The 20154-nt window shown below is 46.7% G+C and overlaps 1 protein-coding gene across 1 annotated transcript; it reads left to right on the forward strand.

The window, feature by feature from the left end:
• The first annotated feature begins 18 nt into the window (after window positions 1-18).
• On the forward strand, window positions 19-18905 carry LOC128408528 (monoacylglycerol lipase ABHD6-like). The gene is made up of 8 exons (XM_053378401.1): window positions 19-1252; window positions 7203-7359; window positions 8226-8342; window positions 9262-9394; window positions 10518-10678; window positions 11622-11676; window positions 16233-16333; window positions 18638-18905. The coding sequence occupies exons 1-8, from the start codon at window positions 1131-1133 to the stop codon at window positions 18812-18814; spliced, it is 1023 nt and encodes a 340-aa protein (XP_053234376.1). The 5' UTR covers window positions 19-1130; the 3' UTR covers window positions 18815-18905.
• Window positions 18906-20154: the final 1249 nt, after the last annotated feature.

Here is a 20154-nt window from a genome sequence, read left to right on the forward strand (position 1 = left end):
ATGTCAGTGTTAACCTTAGATCAGGTCTCAAAGGTATTAGGTTGCAAATCTCCATTTGGAAAGCCTTTGGCTTTCGTTCCCAAGCTCTGTGGAAATAAAGATGTGTCAATGGCTCTTTAGGGAAGCAGGTCCAGGCAAAATGGAAGCTGTAGGGAGAGACAGCTTTGCTTATAGGTCTGTTTGGCATTTTCTTTTATTTCGAAGATGCTGAGCCTGTGCTGAACATCACAAGATATTGTATGGATATTTTGGAGGTATCATTTGATGTCTTGTGTTCTGTTATGAAGAAAGTTCTGCAAGTAAAGTTTTTGAATGATATCTCATGTGTCTCGGTAATGCTACGTTTCAAAAGGAGTCGGACACTTCAAGCTGTGCAATATTAATATCTGCAATAATTGAGACTGGGAGTAGTTTGCCTAAGGCTACCCAGTGAGTTCATAGCAGAGGTGAGGTTCAAAACAAAACATCCTTACTCAAAACTCAATCTCTTAACCAGCATGCAACAGATTTTAGTCATAAAATACTTTGATCATTAAATGATCAAAGTACTTTTAGTCCAAGCTACACAAGGAATACAAAACAAAAAGAAAAAAATAATCATATAAATGGGGAGGAGAGATTGCAAACACACAAAAATTGAACTAACCCCATTTTGCAAGAGAAGTGTATTTACTGGTGTCTGTTACAGCAGAAACCATGTTAACTGTTATGTACTGAGTAGAATAGGATCCAAAATGCAGCAGTCTGATTGGTCCTAGAACAATAGGATTCAGAAAGCAATAGTCTGATTGGTCCACAGGAGCCACCCAATCCAGCTCCAGGTGGAAGTGAATCCACAACCTGATTGGCCTACAGGAGAATCCCAGAATTAGCCAATCACGTGCGGCCCATTGTGTAAATAATGTATATAAAGCAGACATTCTGGGGGAACTCCCATTCCTCCTCACCACTATGAGCTGAATAAAGAGCATGAAATCCACTCTCGACTCCGAGTATATTTCATTAACCTTAATATTACATGCCCTGTCCTCTTCCCCTTTCATCATAACACTTGGCTTTAGTCCTTTTTATCTTTGATTATTATTGTTATTTTTACTTTTCAGGTAGAGGATAAACTTAATATCACAAACATGGATTTTGCTCTGATCAAGATATTCTTGATAGTCATAGGTTTCACTGTGGGGATCTTATTGACGGCTTTTCTCACAATATACTTCCAATGGCCTTCACTATTGATCAAGATAGCGATACGGTAAGTATATTTCTTGGAAAATGTACAGAATGATATGCATGCCTTGCGCAATTAGGTCAGCGGTAGGGAGCCTCTGGCCCGCCAGGTGTTGCAGAACGTAATCCCTGTCCATTGGCCATGTTTCCTAGAGCTGGTAGGAGTTGTAGTCCAGCGACAACTGGAGGCCCAAAGGTCCCGCAGTCCTCAGCTATGTGGTGTCTCAACTGCACACAGTAATGCTGCAAGATCAGAATCTAAAAAGGTGGATTATAGAAAGCGGGCATTGTCCTGATCGGTACCAAGAGGGGAGACCACACAGAGATGTGTGTAGTTCTGAGCATCTTCAAGAAAGTGTTTGGAAACACATTGAGGGGGGGGTGAAAACCAGCTACAGATTGCAAACAACAGGAGCAAAGCATATCAAACAGATCTGCAACCAACTACCACTTCTAAGAAGGCTTCAGCTGGGCAATTTCGAATGGGCAGCAAACAGAGGCATAGCATGGGGGGTGCCGGGGGTGCCATGGTCCCGGATGCAATTTGGAGAGGGGTGCAAACAGGTGCCCCCACCATAGCTGTCAACCGTCTCTTATTTGGCAGGAAAGTCCCTTACCCCAGCACCGTGTCCCACTGCTGTCCCTTATTGATGATGTCCCTTAAATTTTCCAGGTTTCAAAGGAAGCAGCTCTTCTCCCTCCTCCCTGCTGGCCAGAGAGGAGGGAGGCTCCAACTGTGTTGCTTGGCTGCATTGCTCACCCAATAAGGAGTCTAAGAACGAGTAGGGGGTGGAGCTTGCATGCCTTGTGCCGATCAAATCGGCCGTGTTGCCTGGGGACTTGCCTTTGCTCAGCGCTTCCCAGCAGAGAGGTGACGGTGGTTTTCCTTGCTGCATCCCCTTTGCCGGGTTGCTGCACTGTGGGAACCACCGCTTGAGGCTTTGTTTGGCTGCTGGCTGGGCTTTCTGCCTTTGGCTTGGAGGGGCTCAGAAGTTGAACATACCTGTGCTTGGAAAATCCTTTATTTTGGCTGCTGATCCCTTATTTTCGAGGCTGCTGGTCCCTTATTTTCAAATCTGTAAGTTGACAGCTATGGCCCCCAGAGCAGGCTCGCTCCGTGCCAGAAAGAGCTGCGCCTCGGCTGCAGCGCTTGTGCCTGGCACAGCTCCATAGGATCCTCTGACCTGACGGCGGAGAGGAGGAAAGTGGGCAGCAGCTTCCCCAACCCTCTCCTAACCCTGAACTGTGACACGCAGAGAGCGCCCTCTGCGCCCTGCCCTCCCCCCGAGGGCATGCCCTGCATCCCTACCCCAGGCAGCGTGGGCATACGCTCTGCCGCTAGCAGCAAGGTCAGTTACAGAGTTCACCCAAACCAGAGAAGAAGTCAAGTTACGTGACATAAGAGTGATGCTAAGGGTAGGCCCAAATTTAGGTTTGATGAGGCCCAAAGCTACTGAAGGTATCTCTGCCTGGGGAGAGCATTACACAAGCAGGGAGTAACCACAGGGAGTAACTAAGATCCTGGCCACTGGTCCCATCACCTCCTGGCAAATAGAGGGGGAAGAAATGAAGGCAGTGAGAGATTTTACTTTCTTGGGCTCCATGATCACTGCAGATGGTGACAGCAGCCACAAAATTAAAAGACTCCTGCTTCTTGAGAGAAAAGCAATGACAAACCTAGACAGCATCTTAAAAAGCAGAGACATCACCTTGCCAACAAAGGTCTGTATAGTTAAAACTATGGTTTTCCCAGTATGATGTATGGAAGTGAGAGCTGGACCATAAAGGCTGATCGCTGAAGAATTGATGCTTTTGAATTATGGTGCTGGAGGAGACTCTTGAGAGTCCCATGGACCGCAAGGAGATCAAACCTATCCATTCTGAAGGAAATCAGCCCTGAGTGCTCACTGGAAGGACAGATCCTGAAGCTGAGGCTCCAATACTTTGGCCACCTCATGAGAAAAGAAGACTCCCTGGAAAAGACCCTGATGTTGGAAAAGATGGAGGGCACAAGGAGAAGGGGACGACAGAGGACGAGATGGTTGGACAGTGTTCTCAAAGCTACCAGCATGAGTTTGACCAAACTGCGGGAGGCAGTGGAGGACAGGAGTGCCTGGTGTGCTCTAGTCCATGGGGTCACGAAGAGTCGGACACGACTAAACGACTAAACAACAACAACAACATCCAGTTTATTTTTTCCTTTGATTTTTTTGGGGGCCCCAAGAGAGTGGGGCCCTAAGCTATAGCTTGTTTAGCTTATACGTAAATCACTGAGGGCAGCATGCAGGCTGCAACATCTGTCTTAAAGCGAAGATACGGATCTGGCAATGATAAATGACCTCTACAAAACCATCGCGTTGATTCCCTGCAAAACATCCTTCCTGTGCATTATCTCCTTTATCTTCCTCTCTTTTCTCTCTTTACTTGTAGGTTCAAACACTGGCAGACCGGGGTGGAGGTAAAATATGCCACCTTCTTCTTCTTTTTTTTATAAGATATTTATTAAAGTTTTCAATTTTTTATGCAAACAAAAAACAAACAAAAAGATTAAAAAAGACATATAGTTCATAATACATACTTTTCAATAACATATTTCTCTGACCTCCTCATACCTCCCCTTCTTGTATTCCATTTCAAATTATTTGTTCAGCAAATCCTTAACTTAAAGCATTACAATACCACCTTGTTTTCTATCCAAACCGTTTTTTCATATTCCTTTATATCATTACAGCTAGAAACCACTCAATTTCAATCCAACATCATTCAACCCAATCTCGCACTTTATCTTTTAATTTCTCAAAACTCTGCAATTTCAGTCTGTCCCCTTCTTGCTCCAAAATTTCCCAATATTTTGGCCATTTGGCCTCCATGTTAAGTTTTCTCTGAGCCTTAGCCTCCATTGGTGACAACCACCTTGGAGTTTTATTTTCCAATAGATCCTTATATCTAATCCAAACATTGAACAGTGCTCTCCTGACAATATGGTTTTTGAAAGCTTTGTGTGCTTTAACCTTGTCGTACCACAAATATGCATGCCACCCAAATACATTGTTAAAACCTTCAAGATCCAAAATGTCTGTATTCTCAAGAAGCAGCCAGTCTTTCAACCAGCAGAATGCTGCTGATCCATAATAAAGTTTGAAGTCTGGCAGGGCAAATCCACCTCTTTCCTTTATATCAGTTAATATCTTAAATTTTATTCTAGGCTTCTTGCCCTGCCAGACAAATTTAGAAATGTCTTTCTGCCACTTCTTGAAACAGTCCACTTTGTCCAAAATTTGCAGTGTTTGAAACAAAAACAACATTCTAGGCAATACATTCATCTTTATAGCTGCAATTCGACCCAACAAGGAAAGCTTCAAGTTTGACCAAATTTCTAAATCTTTTTTCACTTCAGCCCAACATTTTTCATAATTATCTTTAAACAAATTCCCATTTTTAGTTGTCATATTAATCCCCAGGTATTTCACTTTCTTAACCACAGTCAGTCCTGTTTCATTCTGAAACTTCTCCCTTTCAATCGGTGTTAAATTTTTCTCAAGAACCTTAGTTTTTAGCTTGTTCAATTTGAACCCTGCCACCTGACCAAATTCTTGAATTAATTCTAAAACTCTTTTGGTACTAGATTCTGGCTCCTGCAGTGTCAAAACTAGATCATCTGCAAATGCTCTCAATTTGAACTGTTTAGCTCCGACCTGTATACCTTTAACCATCCGGTCCCTTCTAATCATATTCAGCAAAACCTCCAGGACCGATATAAAGAGCAAAGGGGAAATTGGGCATCCCTGTCGTGTCCCTTTTTCTATCTTGAATTGTTCTGTAACCACATTATTTACAATTAGTTTGGCCGTTTGTTCTGAATATATTGCACCTATACCATTCTCAAAACCATGGCCTACCCCCATACCCTGTAGGTTCTTTTTCATAAAACTCCAAGAAATATTGTCAAAGGCTTTCTCCGCGTCCACAAATATCAAAACTGCTTTAGTATTTATGTTCACTTCTAGCTTTTCCAAAATGTCAATTATATTCCTCAAGTTGTCAGAAAGATGTCTTCCCGGAAGAAAGCCCGCTTGGTCCTTATGAATCTCCTCAATCAGTACTTTTTTCAGTCTCTTAGCCAAAATATCAGCAAAGATTTTGTAATCCACATTTAATAAGGATATGGGACGGTAGTTCCTAAGTTGAGTCTTTTCAGTCTCTGTTTTTGGTATTAGTGTAATATAGGCTTCTTTCCACGATTCTGGTGCCCTTTTCCCTTCCAAGATTTCATTGCAGACTTCCTTCAAAGGTTGTAATAGCCACTCTTTCAAAGATCTGTAATAACTGGAAGTCAACCCATCCGGTCCTGGAGACTTGCCTAGTTGCATATTTTGAATGGCACCTTCTATCTCCTGGTCAGATATTTTGCAATTCAACATTAATTTACTTTCTTGTGAAATTTTTTGTAATCCATTTATCTTCAAAAATCGGTCTATGTCCATTTCGTTCTGTGGCCCTTGTGCATATAATTGTTTAAAATACTTCTGGAAGCAATTTCTAATCTCAATTGGGTTATGTATATCTTTTCCTTCTACTTCTAAATTTGTAATAGTATTTAATTTTTGTCTTTTTTTCAGACTAGTTTTTTTCAGACTAGCTAGTAGTTTCCCACATTTATTCGCTGATTCAAATGTCTTCTGTCTCATTTGTTTAATTTTCCATTCTATTTCCTGATTCATCAATTCCATGTATTGTACTTGAAATAACTTTATTTCTTTCAAGATCTCCTGTGACTTTGGCTTTACTCTGTTTTTTCTCTCCTTCTTTTATTTTCTCCAGAATTTTATCCTTTTTCTCATTTCGGCTTCTCTTCTTTATTGCATTCTGTTGAATCAGGAACCCTCTCATCACAGCTTTACTAGCATCCCAGATTACTCTTTTTTCGACATTAGTAGTCATATTTATTTCAAAATAATCTCTCAAAGTTTTTTGGGCCTTTTTGTATACTTCTTCATCTCTAAATAGAGTGTCATTCATCCTCCATCTAAAGGAACCGGGTGTTATTTGCTTCATCTCCATCTTTACAGCATTATGGTCTGAGCAAGTTTTAGGGCAGATTTCCACTTTTTTTATCTTTGGTGCCATTCCTCTAGTAATCCAGATTTGGTCAATTCTAGTCCAGGTCATCTTAGCTTCAGAGAAGAAAGTTCCCTCTCTCCCTAGGGGGTTCTTAGTTCTCCAAATGTCGATCAAGTCCATATTGTCAGTCAATTCAAAAAAAGTCTTTGGTAATCTACCATCTTTGGTGATTACCTGTTTTTGTGCCTTGTCCATATTTGTGGAAACAACTCAATTCATATCCCCCATCAAGATTATATTATAGTCCATATAGTCCAGAAGAACCTCATGCAACTTCTTAAAAAATTCAGATTTCCCCTTGTTCGGTGCATACACCCCTACAATCAGAAATTTCTCTCCTTGAAGTTGAATTTCAATAGCCAAATATCTTCCTTGTTCATCCTTAAAGATTTGTTTCGGTGAAAGTTTCTCCTTTGCATATATCACCACTCCTCTCTTTTTGACCTTGTCAGATGAAATAAATTCTTGTCCCAATCTCTTATTAATAAATATTTTCCTGTGTAGCCTCATTACATGTGTTTCCTGTAAACAGATCAAGTCCAGTTGTTCTTTTCTTAATATATGAAAGACACTTTTTCTCTTTCGAGGGGAGTTAAGTCCATTACAATTCCAACTTAGAAGTTGCAGCGCCATGGTGAGTTACTTGTTCTTCCCTCCAACTGCACTATAGCTTGTTTAGCTTATACGTAAATCACTGAGGGCAGCATGCAGGCTGCAACATCTGTCTTAAAGCGAAGATACGGGTCTGGCAATGATAAATGACCTCTACAAAACCATCGCGTTGATTCCCTGCAAAACATCCTTCCTGTGCATTATCTCCTTTATCTTCCTCTCTTTTCTCTCTTTACTTGTAGGTTCAAACGCTGGCAGACCGGGGTGGAGGTAAAATATGCCACCTTCAAGGACTACCGGTTCTGTTACTTCTGCCGTGGAAAGCCTGGACCCCAACCAGCCATGCTGATGCTTCATGGGTTCTCTGTCAGCAAAGACATGTGGTTAGGCACAGTTGAAGTATGTTCCCATTTTGCTGTTCAGGGCCTGGGACCTCCTCCTCCTCCTCCTCCTCCTCCTCTTCCTCCTCCTTTTATTTATACCCTGCCCACGTGGCTGGTTTAACCCAGCCATTCTTGGCGGCTTACAGTAAATAAAAAAATTGTAAAACATTAGATATTAAAATTTTCCCGATACAGGGCTGCCTTCAGATGTCTTCTAAAAGTCAGATAGTTGTCTATTTCCTTGATATCTGATGGGAGGACGTTCCACAGGGCAGATGCCATCACCAAGAAGGCCCTCTGCCTGGTTCCCTGTAACCTCACTTCTTGCAGTGAGGGAACCGCCAGAAGGCCCTCGGAGCTGGACTTCAGTGTCCGGGCCAAACGATGGGGGTGGAGACGCTCCTTCAGGTACACTGGGCCGAGGCTGCTTAGTGCTTTAAAGGTCAGCACCAACACTTTGAATTGTGCTCGGAAACGTACTGGGAGCCAATATAGGTCTTTCAGGATCGGTGTTATGTGGTCTCTGCAGCCACTCCCAGTCACCAGTCTAGCTTCTGCAGATCAGGGCTTCAGGATCCTGCCCCACTAAAAGAGGCCACAATGCCACCCTTCAAATTAAGGGTCAATAGCCTAGGTAAAGAGAGAAGACAGTGCAGAAGTGATTTCCAGTATATGGTGAGAGAAATGCTCAGAACCAGCCCTTACACAAGAACCTGTGTGGTTCTCTTCCTTGCTGTCTGCAAACCTGTGAAAACGCAGCCCTCTCTCATGAGCAGTTTTCAAGACAAAGGCTCCCCAGGTGTTTTCTTGTTTTAAATTCTCACTTATCAAGGCAAATTGCTTCGATTGCTTAGTTTCTTTCCTGGTTCCATCTTTCCACAGCTCTTTCCCAAGGATCTCCACTTCATTTGCCTTGACATGCCTGGCCATGGCGAAAGCATTCACTTGCAGGGAGAGGAGAGCTACACAGCAGCTGCTCAGGTGGAAAGGGTACACCAGGTAAGTCTTTGCCCTTAGCTGTCCACAGGTGCACAGCCCCTTGAAGGCTGGCAAGTGAGAGGTTCTGGTAAAAATGCCTGCCTTCTTTTTATTTGCTGGAGGGGAATCCTGTTTCTGCATCACTGTAGTGTCAAAATTCCTGCAAAGAAGATTACTGCTGCCGAATTAACTTTCATCTGTTGGTGAAACCACTTACATGCACTATTCATTGCAGCTTTGCCACTTTAACTCACCAGTTGGTTGATTCCCCCCCCCCCAGGGAGAAACCAGTAGGACTCTGGTCCCTGGTGGTCTACCTGAACCAGGGGTCAGCAAAGTTTTTGAGGTTTGGGCCATTTCACAGTCTCGCAGACGCCACAGTGGGCTGGAGGGTGTGAGTGCGCGCGCACACAGGAGCTTCCTGCAGCCAATGGGAAGGTGGTCAGCGTCACGGAAGGCGGTCCCCGCTCTGATCTGCGCCTGGGATATCTGGGGAGCAAGCAGCATTGCGCAGCAGGCCTTTGAGTGCCACCACTTCCGCTCTCCCTTTGGCATCCTGGGAAAAGCAGTACAGTGGTACCTCGGGTTACATACGCTTCAGGTTACAGACTCCGCCAACCCAGAAATAATACCTCGGGTTAAGAACTTTACCTCAGGATGAGAACAGAAATCGTGTGGCGGCAGCAGGAGGCCCCATTAGCTAAAGTGGTGCTTCAGGTTAAGAACAGTTTCAGGTTAAGAATGGACCTCTGGAACGAATTAAGTACTTAACCTGAGGTACCACTGTAGAGGCAACAGTAGGATCTCCCACGTTTTCCCAACCCATCTTATGTCAGCTAGAATCTGTGACAAGAGCCCCAAGTCTTCTTGGGAGTACCTGCAAAGAGTGCTGGAGAGCTGGAAGACAGCACAACATCTCCACCCGTGTGTCTTCTTTCAGTTTGTTGAGTGCACTGGTCTGAACCAAAAGCCTTTCCACCTGGTTGGCATGTCCATGGGTGGAATGATTGCAGGCACTTATGCTGCTTGGTATCCATCTGAGGTCTGCTGCTTATCCTTCATGTGCCCAGCAGGTGAGTGTGCGCCGCTTATCCCTCCTTTGCCCAGCAAGTCTAACACTGCAAACAAGTCCCACTGAATTCAAGGTGATTTATATCTGATTAGGTAAGCCTAGGGTTGTGCCATAAGGCTGCAATCCTATACAGTGGTACCTCGGGTTACATACGCTTCAGGTTACATACGCTTCAGGTTACATACACTTCAGGTTACAGACTCCGCTAACCCAGAAATAGTACCTCAGGTTAAGAACTTTGCTTCAGGATGAGAACAGAAATCATGCTCCGGCGGCACGGCAGTAGCGGGAGGCCCCATTAGCTAAAGTGGTGCTTCAGGTTAAGAACATGCATAGGATTGCATTTGGGGTATTGTTTAGCTTCTTCCTTTTTTGTTATTTTTGCCCTCATTGTCTCAATTGTTTTTATGAGTTTCAGTTAACAAGGCTCAAGGATGTGGGCATAGTGCTTGGATCAGTCAGGGTGACCCCTTGCGCTCTGGACCCTTGCCCATCATGGCTGATAAAAAATAGCAGGGAGAGGACAGCTGGCTGGGGCAGGGAAGTATACCTGAAGGAGTGCCTTCACCCCCATCATTCAGCCCGGACACTGAGGTCCAGCACTGAGGGCCTTCTAGTAGTTCCCTCACTATGAGAAGTGAGGTTACAGGGAACCAGGCAGAGGGCCTTCTCAGTGGTGGCACCCGCCCTGCGGAACGCCCTCCCATCAGATGTCAAGGAAATAAACAACTACCTGACTTTCAGAAGACATCTGAAGGCAGCCCTGTATGGGGAAGTTTTTAATGTTTGACATTTTATTATGTTTTTATATGTGTTGGAAGCCATGCAGAGTGGCTGGAGAAAACCAGCCAGATGAGTAGGGTATGTATGTATGTATGTATGTATGTATAAATGCCTCCTTGCGAGGAGGGTGGTCCTTGCCTGCTTGAAGGAGGTTGTAGGAAAACCACTCCTCAAGAAACCCTCCCCGAATTTGGAAAATTTGGAAAAGCCAGTTGCTAATCTCCCTTCCTTGGGCAAAGTTCTTGAGCGGGTGGCCGTGGACCAGATCCGGGATCTCAATCTCGCCTTCTGGATTTGTTCGCCCGCAAATTCAGCCGTGTGCTTTATCTCCCGAACCTTAGGTCTGCAGTATGGCACAGAGAACGAGGTTGCCAAGCAATTGTTGGAGCTGAGTAAGACTAAGAGCTTGTGTAAGATACCTTGCCTTCCTTTGACTGTAAAGGAGGTAGAAGAAACCATGGCACTCTCCCTATACCACGTTCCCAAAAATGTAAACAAACAGGTAAAGAAGCAGCTGTCTGCAGTTGGTAGTTCTCTGAGCTAAATATCTCTGCAGCCCTTTCTCCCTTCCCTGAACTGTTTTGTTGTCATAGTCAGAAAAGCCACAGGCTGAAATCCAAAAGGGAGAGTAAATAGGAAGGGTGACCAGGGGGCGCGTGCTGAGACTGTTGGCATTTGAGTTGAATGCCCAGCAGAAGCCAAACTGAATACAGAGTCCCTGCTGGCGGAGCATGCTTCACCCTGGATACCATCACACTTAGACTCCAGGTTTTGGAAAATAAAAAAGCTAACGTTTACTGTTGGAAATACACGTTTGCTAGAATAAGGATCTTAGATGGAGATACAATAAGCTATGCTTGGATCTCCCAAGTATGTCTGCTATCATTAAGGAGGCCTGGAGAAGGAGGAAAGGAAGGAGGAATTGAGGTCAGCAACCCTAAGATTATCAGTCTAATCTGAAGATCAGCACGTCAGGTGAAGGAAGACAAGTCTAGGAAGCTTGGAGGTTTTTCTGGCTGGGGCTGATAGATGTTGAATTCTCAACCCCTGATTTACACACTGCAAGTTCATACTAAGTGAACTATCGTTTAACTGCCTGTCACATGTGTTAGGTTGTGGGCGAACATATCAGACGACACAGCGATTCTTCCAAAGCAGCTCTTTATTTTGTAAGCTGGAACAGGACTGAACTGAGGAGCTCAGTCAGCCTGCTTATATAGAGCTCCACTAGAATGCAGCAGTAACCATTTTCTGTAACTAGCCAATCACTGAACGTCACTTTCGATCCTTCATTTGCATACAAACTATCCAATCACTTAACGTCACTTTTGATCCTTAATTTGCATAACTATCTACAGTATCCCCCCGCTGGCCCAGGGTGAGAACTTCAGTACATAACAATGTGCTTCCTGTGACTCTGACATCTCTTTGTTTTCCCTCCATAGTTCATGCAGGGATTTCTGGACTATCAGATTCCACATTACGCAATATTTAAAAAATGTAAGTGCAACAGTGACCAAAAAAAGGCTTCTAGTGAGATAACTCCAAATATGCAATTGCAGCCAGTCACAGCTCTTTGACTTGCATACCTGACTGACATACATGTTGATGTTTCTCATATTCATATCTTAAAAGTAATTTCACATAACTAAACAGCGAAGCCTCCTCAGAGACTTCTTCCCACTATTAGAGAAATACTATGTTATCTTCAGCTCTGTTGTCGTGAATGAATCACACCAGTAATGATGCCAAAATGGATAGTTTATTGGTTCAGAATAACCATCTCCACAACTCATAACACTTGTCCATAAAGCCAGTGTGGTGTAGTGGTTAAGAGCGGTGGACCCATAATCTGGTGAACCGGGTTCGATTCCCCGCTCCTCCACCTGCAGCTGCTGGGTGACCTTGGGCTAGTCACACTTGAAGTCTCGCAGCCCCACTCACCTCACAGAGTGTTTGTTGTGGGGAAGGAAGGGAAAAGCAGATTGTTAGCCACTTGGAGACTCCTTAGGGTAGTGTTAAAGCAGGATATCAAATCCAAACTCTCTCTCCCTAACAGAGGGCCTTCTTGGTAGTGGCGCCCACCCTGTGGAACGCCCTCCCTTCAAATGTGAAGGAAATAAGCAGCTTTCCTATCTTTAAAAGACATCTGAAGGCGGATTTGTTTAGGGAAGTTTTTAATATTTAATATTTAACACTTGATTGGGAGCCACCCAGAGTGGCTGGGGAAACTCAGCCAGATGGGTGGGGTATAAATAAATTATTATTATTATTATTATTATTATTATTATTATTATTATTATTATTATCATCGTACAAGAACTGCGTAGCCTTTTTGGACAACGTCTTAATCTATTCTGACAATGAGAAGCAACATGTCAGAGACGTCAGGGAAGTGCTAAAGAGACTGCAGAAGCACCAGTTGTGGGTCAAGCTGGAAAAATGCCAATTTCACGCCAGAGAGGTCGAGTTTCTGGGGTACAAGTTGTCAGACAAGGGCCTAGCTATGGACCCAAGCAAGGTGCAGGCGGTGCTGGAATGGAAGGCCCCCAAAACCCGGAAGGACGTGCAGAGGTTCCTAGGGTTCAGCAACTTCTACAGGAAGTTCATCAAGAACTTCGCCCACCTGACAGCGCCCATCACAGATTGTCTCAGTAGCAAAAAGAAGTTCGCCTGGACAGAGAGTGCCCAGCAATCCTTTGAAAGACTGAAGAAGGTGTTCGCTTCGGAAGAACAGCTCCTGCACGTGGATCTGGAGAAGCCCATGAGGCTGGAGACCGACGTGTCAGACCAAGCCATCGGAGTGGTACTTTTGCAGCCAGGGGCCCAGCAGGGGTGGAGGCCGTGTGCCTTTTTCTCGAGGAAGCTGAGCAAGTCGGAGCAAAACTACACGGTGTATGACTGCGAACTGCTTGCAATCTATGCAGCATTTCGCCGATGGAGACATCTGTTAATAGGGGCGCAGCACAAGATCCAGGTTTGTACGGATCACAAGAACTTGGAATACTGGAGGACTGCGCGAGTACTCAACCAGAGACAGATTCGATGGGCACAGGAGTTCTCCAAGTTTTCCTTCGAGATCCGGTACGTGCCGGGAGAGGAAAACGTAAGAGCAGATGCTCTCTCCCGGAAGCCGGAGTACATGGAAGGAGAGGGACCGCCGGAGGTCCGACACGTGATCCCCGAGAACCGATGGGTGTGTGGGGGAGCGTTGGTTGGGAAACGAGAACTGGCCGGGCTTACTAGAAACGACGAGTTCGCTCAAACTAAAATCAGGGAACTCCGGGACGGAAGGGAAAACCATGGAGGGTTTGAGGAAAAGGAAGGGCTACTGTACTATAAGGGGGCACTGTACGTACCGGGGGAGACCTTGAGGAGAAAGGTACTCAAACAACTCCACAACAGCCCAACAGCGGGGCACTTTGGACAGCACAAAACCATGCTGCTTGTCACCAGGCAGTTCTGGTGGCCAAGGGTAAGGGAAGATGTACGGGAATATGTACGGGGGTGCGACCGCTGCCAGAGGGCAAAGGGGGAGAGTGCTGCCCCCGCAGGGTTACTGGAACCCTTACCCACGCCGGGAAGACCCCGGGAGGTGGTGTCCATCGATTTTATGACAGATTTGCCCAAGTCAAGGGGGAAGACAGCAGTCATGGTAGTAGTCGATCTACTGACAAAAATGTGCCATTTCATAGCTTGCTCACATGCGGTATACGGCAGAGGAAACAGCCAGGTTGTTTGTGGATCACATCTTCAGGCTGCATGGGGCTCCCTCGAGGGTCATCTCGGATCGCGGGAAACAATTTACTTCCCGGTTCTGGAGGAAGCTCATGAGCTTGCTGCAGGTCGAGGTGGGCTTCTCGACAGCGAGACACCCGGAAACCAACGGGCAAGCAGAAAGAGCGAACAGTATACTCCAGCAATACCTACGCTGCTACGTCAGCGAGAGACAGAACGATTGGGTTGAGAAACTAGCGCTGGCTGAATTTGCATACAATAACGCTGAACATGTGTCCACGGGAATGAGCCCGTTCATGGCCAATTATGGGTGTCACCCCAGGGCCTTCCCGGGAAGGGGGGGGGAAGGATGGAGTGTACCTGCGGCAGAGCAGTTTGTGGAAGAAATGGAGGCCTTGCACCAGCAACTCAAGATGAACTTGGAGCGGGCCAAGGAAGTTTACAAGAGGCAGGCAGACAAGCACTGTCGGGAGGGGGAGGCCATACGGGTGGGAGACCGAGTGTGGTTGTCCACCCAAGGGTTACCCTTTAAGGGAGGTTGCAAGAAGTTGCAGCCGAGGCGGCTGGGACCTTTTGAGGTAACACAGCAGGTGAACCCCGTGGCATTCAAGCTCAAGTTGCCTGACAGCATGAAGATACACCCGGTGTTCCATAGGTCCCTACTCACACCGTACAGGGAGGGGCGGGAATTTCCGGGGCAGGAGGGAGGAGTCACCACCCACCCGCAGGTAGAGGAGAGGGAACACCACAACCAAGCCACGGAAATACTCGATTCAAGGTGGCGAGGGCGCCAGGTGGAGTATTTGGTAGCTTGGGAGGGAGAACCCAGGTCAGAAAACACGTGGGTTCCCGCGTAGGCAATCAATGACGGGTATCTTGTGGAGGAGTTCCACAGCCTGTTCCCAGATAAACCAAAACCACTAGCGAGATTCTGGGAGGAAGAATTTGGAACCATAGACGACGAAGAGGACTTTGTGGGTTTTCCTGCCTCTGAAGAGGAGGGAGGGGAGGCGTCAGAGGGAGAAGAATCAGACTGGGAGGCCCACCCCACGGGAAGAGATCGGAGCGGGTGGGAAGCAGGTTTTGAATCCTCAGAGGATGGCGACAGCTCCTTCCGGGGATTCCCCGCATCGTCGGCCGAGGAAAGGGACGAAGTTGGGTCAGAAGGTCGGGCCGGGGGTGGAGGGGGTCCTGGGGGGGGAGGTGGATGTCAGGGAACTGCCATCAGAGCCAGAGGCGGAGGCAAGGCTCCAGAGCGATGCTGGAGAGGGGCCCAGCAGGGGGAGAGGCAGCCCATCTGCTGGGGAAGGAAATCAGCGTAACACCAGGGGTGAAGGGGGGCAGATGGGGGAATCGGCAAAGGGGCTCCAGGACTCCTCGCCGGAGACCAGTGGGGAGAGCACAGGTCCTCCGCTGCCCACACCCACCCTGCGCAGAAGACTTCCGCGCAGGGAGAGTAGGCAGAGACTTGGCGTCAAAGAACTTCTTTGCTGGAAGAAGTTCAAGAAACGCCCACTGACGGATTCTGCCAGCGACTGAAACAGCCACGAAGTGAAGGGCTGTCCAGACAGAAAGGGTTTAACTAGGTAACCTAGCCAGGAGTGGCGGCAACTTACGCACGAGCAACCCCTATAACCATTACAATGTCTTCCTCATATTCCTCCCTGCCCCACAAGCCTCTCTATCCCCCACAGTCTGTCATTTTCCAATGGACTCTGTCTCTCTCTGCCTGTCACTCAAACTTCTCCCAACATTCCATTCTGCTGGCCCCTACTGTCCATCATTCTTCTAGCAGCTGTCCTGCCACAGGTGGTTTTCCAGAGTTCTGGCATCAAGGACCCTGGAAATCGCTGGCTTCCCAATGTTCCCTGGCACCTTGGCAGAGCCAGGTTTCTTCCGGGTGCTGGCGAAAGCGAGAGGAAGTGGTTACAGTGAGCCGCCCTGCGGCTTACCATGGCATGCAAACTAGGCCAATGGATGCAGTTATCTCTGCAGTATTTGTGGCACACCCTTTCTGAACAGCTTTCGATGTTTTAATAGACATTTTATTCATTTTATTTTGAAGTGTCAGTCATAATGAGAATGAGAATAAGGACAACGGTTCGCCAGGTTGCGAAACAGGCACACACCTTAGGAAGCAAAGGGTTGTATTCGGCTAAGATATATTCAGAGCAGACCCACTGAAATCAATGAACCCGAGTTAGTCCATTTCAATGGGCCTGCTCTGAGCAGGACAAATGTAAGAGGCAACCCTAAAATGTGCAGAGAAAAATGTGGTGACTGAAAGAAGTCTAATTTTGCTTTTTTTACTGGGAAAGGTTTGCTGGACTGTATCTCTGAGGAGTCCAGGTACACCCTTCTTGACAACATGAGCAAGATCAAGGCTCCCACACAGATTATTTGGGGAATGGACGACAAGGTTAGTGTGCTTGTGTGTGTGTGTGTGCTCTGCTTTCTTTTGCTGTGCTAATGGCTGGGTGCAGCTTAAAAGCCAACAATCACTTTAAGTCCTAGCCGATATTTTGAATTACTCCATTGTTACTTTGAACTGTTCTGCGAACTGTTATTCTCTGCATTCAGAAAAGCAGCTAGTACATTCCATAAGCAGCTGAAAAGCAAAGTCCCCAGCCCTGGGGGGGGGGGGAGAGGCTCTACAGGGTGTTACCCAGGTATGGTGGAGGTGCTCATTGGCACTGCTATAGACACACATTCCTTGAATGCATGGAGACCCAGCTAGCACTTCCAGAAGGAGCCAGGGCTGGAAAACAAAATTTGAGATATTGTACAAAGAAACACCCACCCACCTTGCGGCTAGAGCCATGTAACAAAAAATGAGAGAACCACTCGTCAATGGAAGTTTGTTGGTTCCAGAGGGTGTTGCTGTTAGGAGCTAGGGCAGCGAGAGATGCTTAAGAAAATGTCTGGCTGCTGGTGGTTTCAGTCTACCGAGCGGAGATGCAGAGGTCACATTAGAAGTTCTTGTATGGGGGGTGTGGGTGGCGCTGTGGTCTAAAACACTAAGCCTCTTGGGCTTGCCGATCAGAAGGTTGGTGGTTCAAATCCCTGCAATTGTCGGAATCTCCGCTACGACTGAGCTACTCCTCCGGTTGAGCCTTTGGAATCTCCTCCGATGATGATTAACGACCTGAGCCTTTGATAAGGCTCCAGGCACGTTCACCATTCAGTAGAGTATCAAAGCAGCAGAAGGGATGAGAAATATGAGCTACACTGCCAGGCTTTATCTCTCGCTGTGCAGACAGAAAAGAAATATGCATGCTCTCTCTGTGAAAGCAGAGAGCAAGTGGAAAACAAAGGAACAGGAAACCAGTAACATCACATCCGTCTCCCGTGAGACTTCCAACAGCCTGGAATGGCCGGAATGCAAAACAGAGTCTTGTGACTCCAAGCACTGCACAGTGGCAACAAACAGAAACCAACAGCAGTGGGGTGAGCTCCCATTGCTCTGCCCCAGCTTCTGCCAACCTAGCAGTTTGAAAGCACACCAGTGCGAGTAGATAAATAGGTACTGCTGCGGCGGGAAGGTAAATGGCATTTCCATGCACTCTGGTTTCCGTCATGGTGTTCTGTTGCGCCAGAAGCAGTTCAGTAATGCTGGCCACATGACCCAGAAAGCTGTCTGTGGACAAACGCCGGCTCCCTTGGCCTGAAAGCGAGATGAGCGCCGCAACCCCATAGTTGCCTTTGACAGGACTTAACCATCCAGGGGTCCTTTACCTTTACCTTGATGTTCTTCTGTGCTTAATCAGGGTACTTTTCTATGTCAGAGGACAGCATGTTCAGATGTACAAGGAAGAGAGGCAGGAACTCATCAAGTCTGACACTGGCACACAATTCTTCTATAGATTACAGCCCCATCCAGTTGTGCACCTTGTTATTACAGCAACCTTTCATTAAATGCAGATACAATTGCATAAGTTTGTAATCATGTGGCAGTGAGTCAGCCCAATCAGCATTTTGCTTATATCTTAATCCCTTGTATAAGTTCTTCCAACCCTGGTGCTCTCCAGATGGTTAGGGCTACAGCTCCCATCCACCCCAGCCAGAATGCACCATTGTAGTCCAAACCATCAGGCTGGAGCATCAAGTTGGAGAAGCCTGCTTTATATCTTCCTATATACATAAACATGCAAGGCTGTCATCACACATCCTCATTGGAGGATTTGTGGTGCTGCAACACAATCCTGGGTTTGGGGTAGGGAAGCCAAAGAGAATGTAGGCTGAACAACACCAGAGGCTATGGCAGGGGAGTGAGATGGGGAAGTGGTGATTTAAAGTAAGAGCTGAAGTTTGAAAGCAGTTTGAAAGCACACCAGTGCAAGTAGATAAATAGAGACTGCTGTGGCGGGAAGGTAGATGGCATTTCCATGCTCTCTGGTTTCCGTCATGGTGTTCTGTTGCGCCAGAAGCAGTTCAGTAATGCTGGCCACATGACCCAGAAAGCTGTCCGTGGACAAACGTTGGCTCCCTTGGCCTGAAAGCGAGATGAGCGCCGCAACCCCAATGTGGTGGAAATGGCAAGGGATTAGCGAGCAGAGCAAGTAGGGACACAGCCTGTAGTTTTAAAATAAAGATAGAGGTGGTCATCTTTATCACCCCCATGAATGCCTGGGAGCAATGCTATGTCACTCTGTCCCGGAATTTTTGGCTGGGCTGCTGAGAACAATGTGGGCATCAGACATAAATTTCTTTTCATTTCTTTCAGATCACTGATCCTTCTGGAGGAGAAATTTTAGCTGCCAGCATCCCCAACTCCCAACTGCATATGCTGGAGAAATGTGGACACTTCATGATGATGGACAGGCCCAAAGAATCCGCCAAGCTCCTTGTGGAATTCCACAATTCAGTCTGTGGCAAGGTGGAGGCTAAGAAGTCAATATAACCCTCACTAAGGAGTCAAGCAGATGGAGCATTCGAAGCAACTTTCTTGCTCTTGAAAGAAAAGGGGCCTCAAATGGACACTGTGGGTGTCTGGCCTGTATTTTAATATTTTGCTGGAAGCCGCCCAGAATGGCTGGGGAAACCCAGCCAGATGGGCAGGGTATAAATAATAAATTATCAATATTATTCCTTTGCAACAGAGTTCCCTCCCCTACTTGCAAGGAGGTAGGAGAGACCCCCAACAAAGGTGTGCAAGTCCCTATAAAGACTTTATATGACGTCTGTATAAAGACTTTTGAAATTGCCCACCCCTTAGCCCAAGACCACTCCAAAAACATCAAAGAAGGAGGCGGGTTTGCACATTCCTATGACCCTTGGGAGCGAAGCCGTCGGTGGTCTCATACTCACAGCAGAGTCACACAAGCCGTGTCATCGGAATAGGGCCTTACTGTGAAGACTGTGCGTTGGTCAGTGTGCACTGATCTACACACATTAAAAAAAATCCATGCACAAGTGTCTTCCAGAAACCCATCCCAAACACAAAAAGTCCCATTGCGATCAGCAAATGGTAACAGGGGCAAGACCGTGAAATCTGGAAGACCCCTAGTCATGAACCAGCCCATGGGTGGTGGATACAGATCCAGTCGTTCTGACTCAAGAAATGAGGCAGTTGAGTAGCTTGGCAGCTGTATCCATGCAAAACAAACCAATTACCTCCCCCTCAACATGTCTGAGTCTCTCTCCTGTCTCCCCTAAGGCAACTTCTTCCTAAATGCCAAATAATTTCTTTTGCATTCTGTCCCACACAAGTGGCCCTCCAGCCAGAAATTATGAGGGTTGCAGTCACCTAGAAGGCTACAGGTTAACCACCCCGGCCTCTAGGGTCTTAACATAAGGATTTGATGGGCAGGCCAAGCTTGACAGGTGAGTGGGGCTCTCCTCCTGTGAATCCCATGTCACAGGGATCTCAGAGGAGCTGCTTTCACCCTGTGCTGATCGCCGGGGCTTCGAAGTGCCAGCTCCAAAGTCGGAGCTCTGGTTTGTTAAGGGTGCTGTGAGGAGACTCCCTCTTCCCGCTCGCAGAACTACAATTCCCAGCATTCCCTGAGGTAAGGGGTTGATTGCTAGACGATACTGGGAACTATAGCTCTCAAAAGGGAATAGGGCAGGCTTCCTCAACCTCAGCCCTCCAGATGTTTTGAGACTACAATTCCCATCATCCCTGACCACTGGTCCTGCTAGCTAGGGATCATGGGAGTTGTAGGCCAAAAACATCTGGAGGGCCGAGGTTGAGGAAGCCTGGAATAGGGGATCTCCTAACAACTCACAGCACCTTTAACA

This window comes from Podarcis raffonei, chromosome 2, assembly GCF_027172205.1.
Source record: "Podarcis raffonei isolate rPodRaf1 chromosome 2, rPodRaf1.pri, whole genome shotgun sequence".
Classification (NCBI taxonomy): Eukaryota; Metazoa; Chordata; class Lepidosauria; order Squamata; family Lacertidae; genus Podarcis; species Podarcis raffonei.

Bases quoted from the DNA above. Each gene is read 5' to 3' on its own strand.
- LOC128408528 (XM_053378401.1), top strand. From the start codon at position 1,131: ATGGATTTTGCTCTGATCAAGATATTCTTGATAGTCATAGGTTTCACT. The intron at 7,360-8,225 runs GTATGTTCCCAT...ATCTTTCCACAG, and splicing joins TGTGGTTAGGCACAGTTGAA to CTCTTTCCCAAGGATCTCCA. The intron at 9,395-10,517 runs GTGAGTGTGCGC...CCCGAACCTTAG, and splicing joins ATCCTTCATGTGCCCAGCAG to GTCTGCAGTATGGCACAGAG.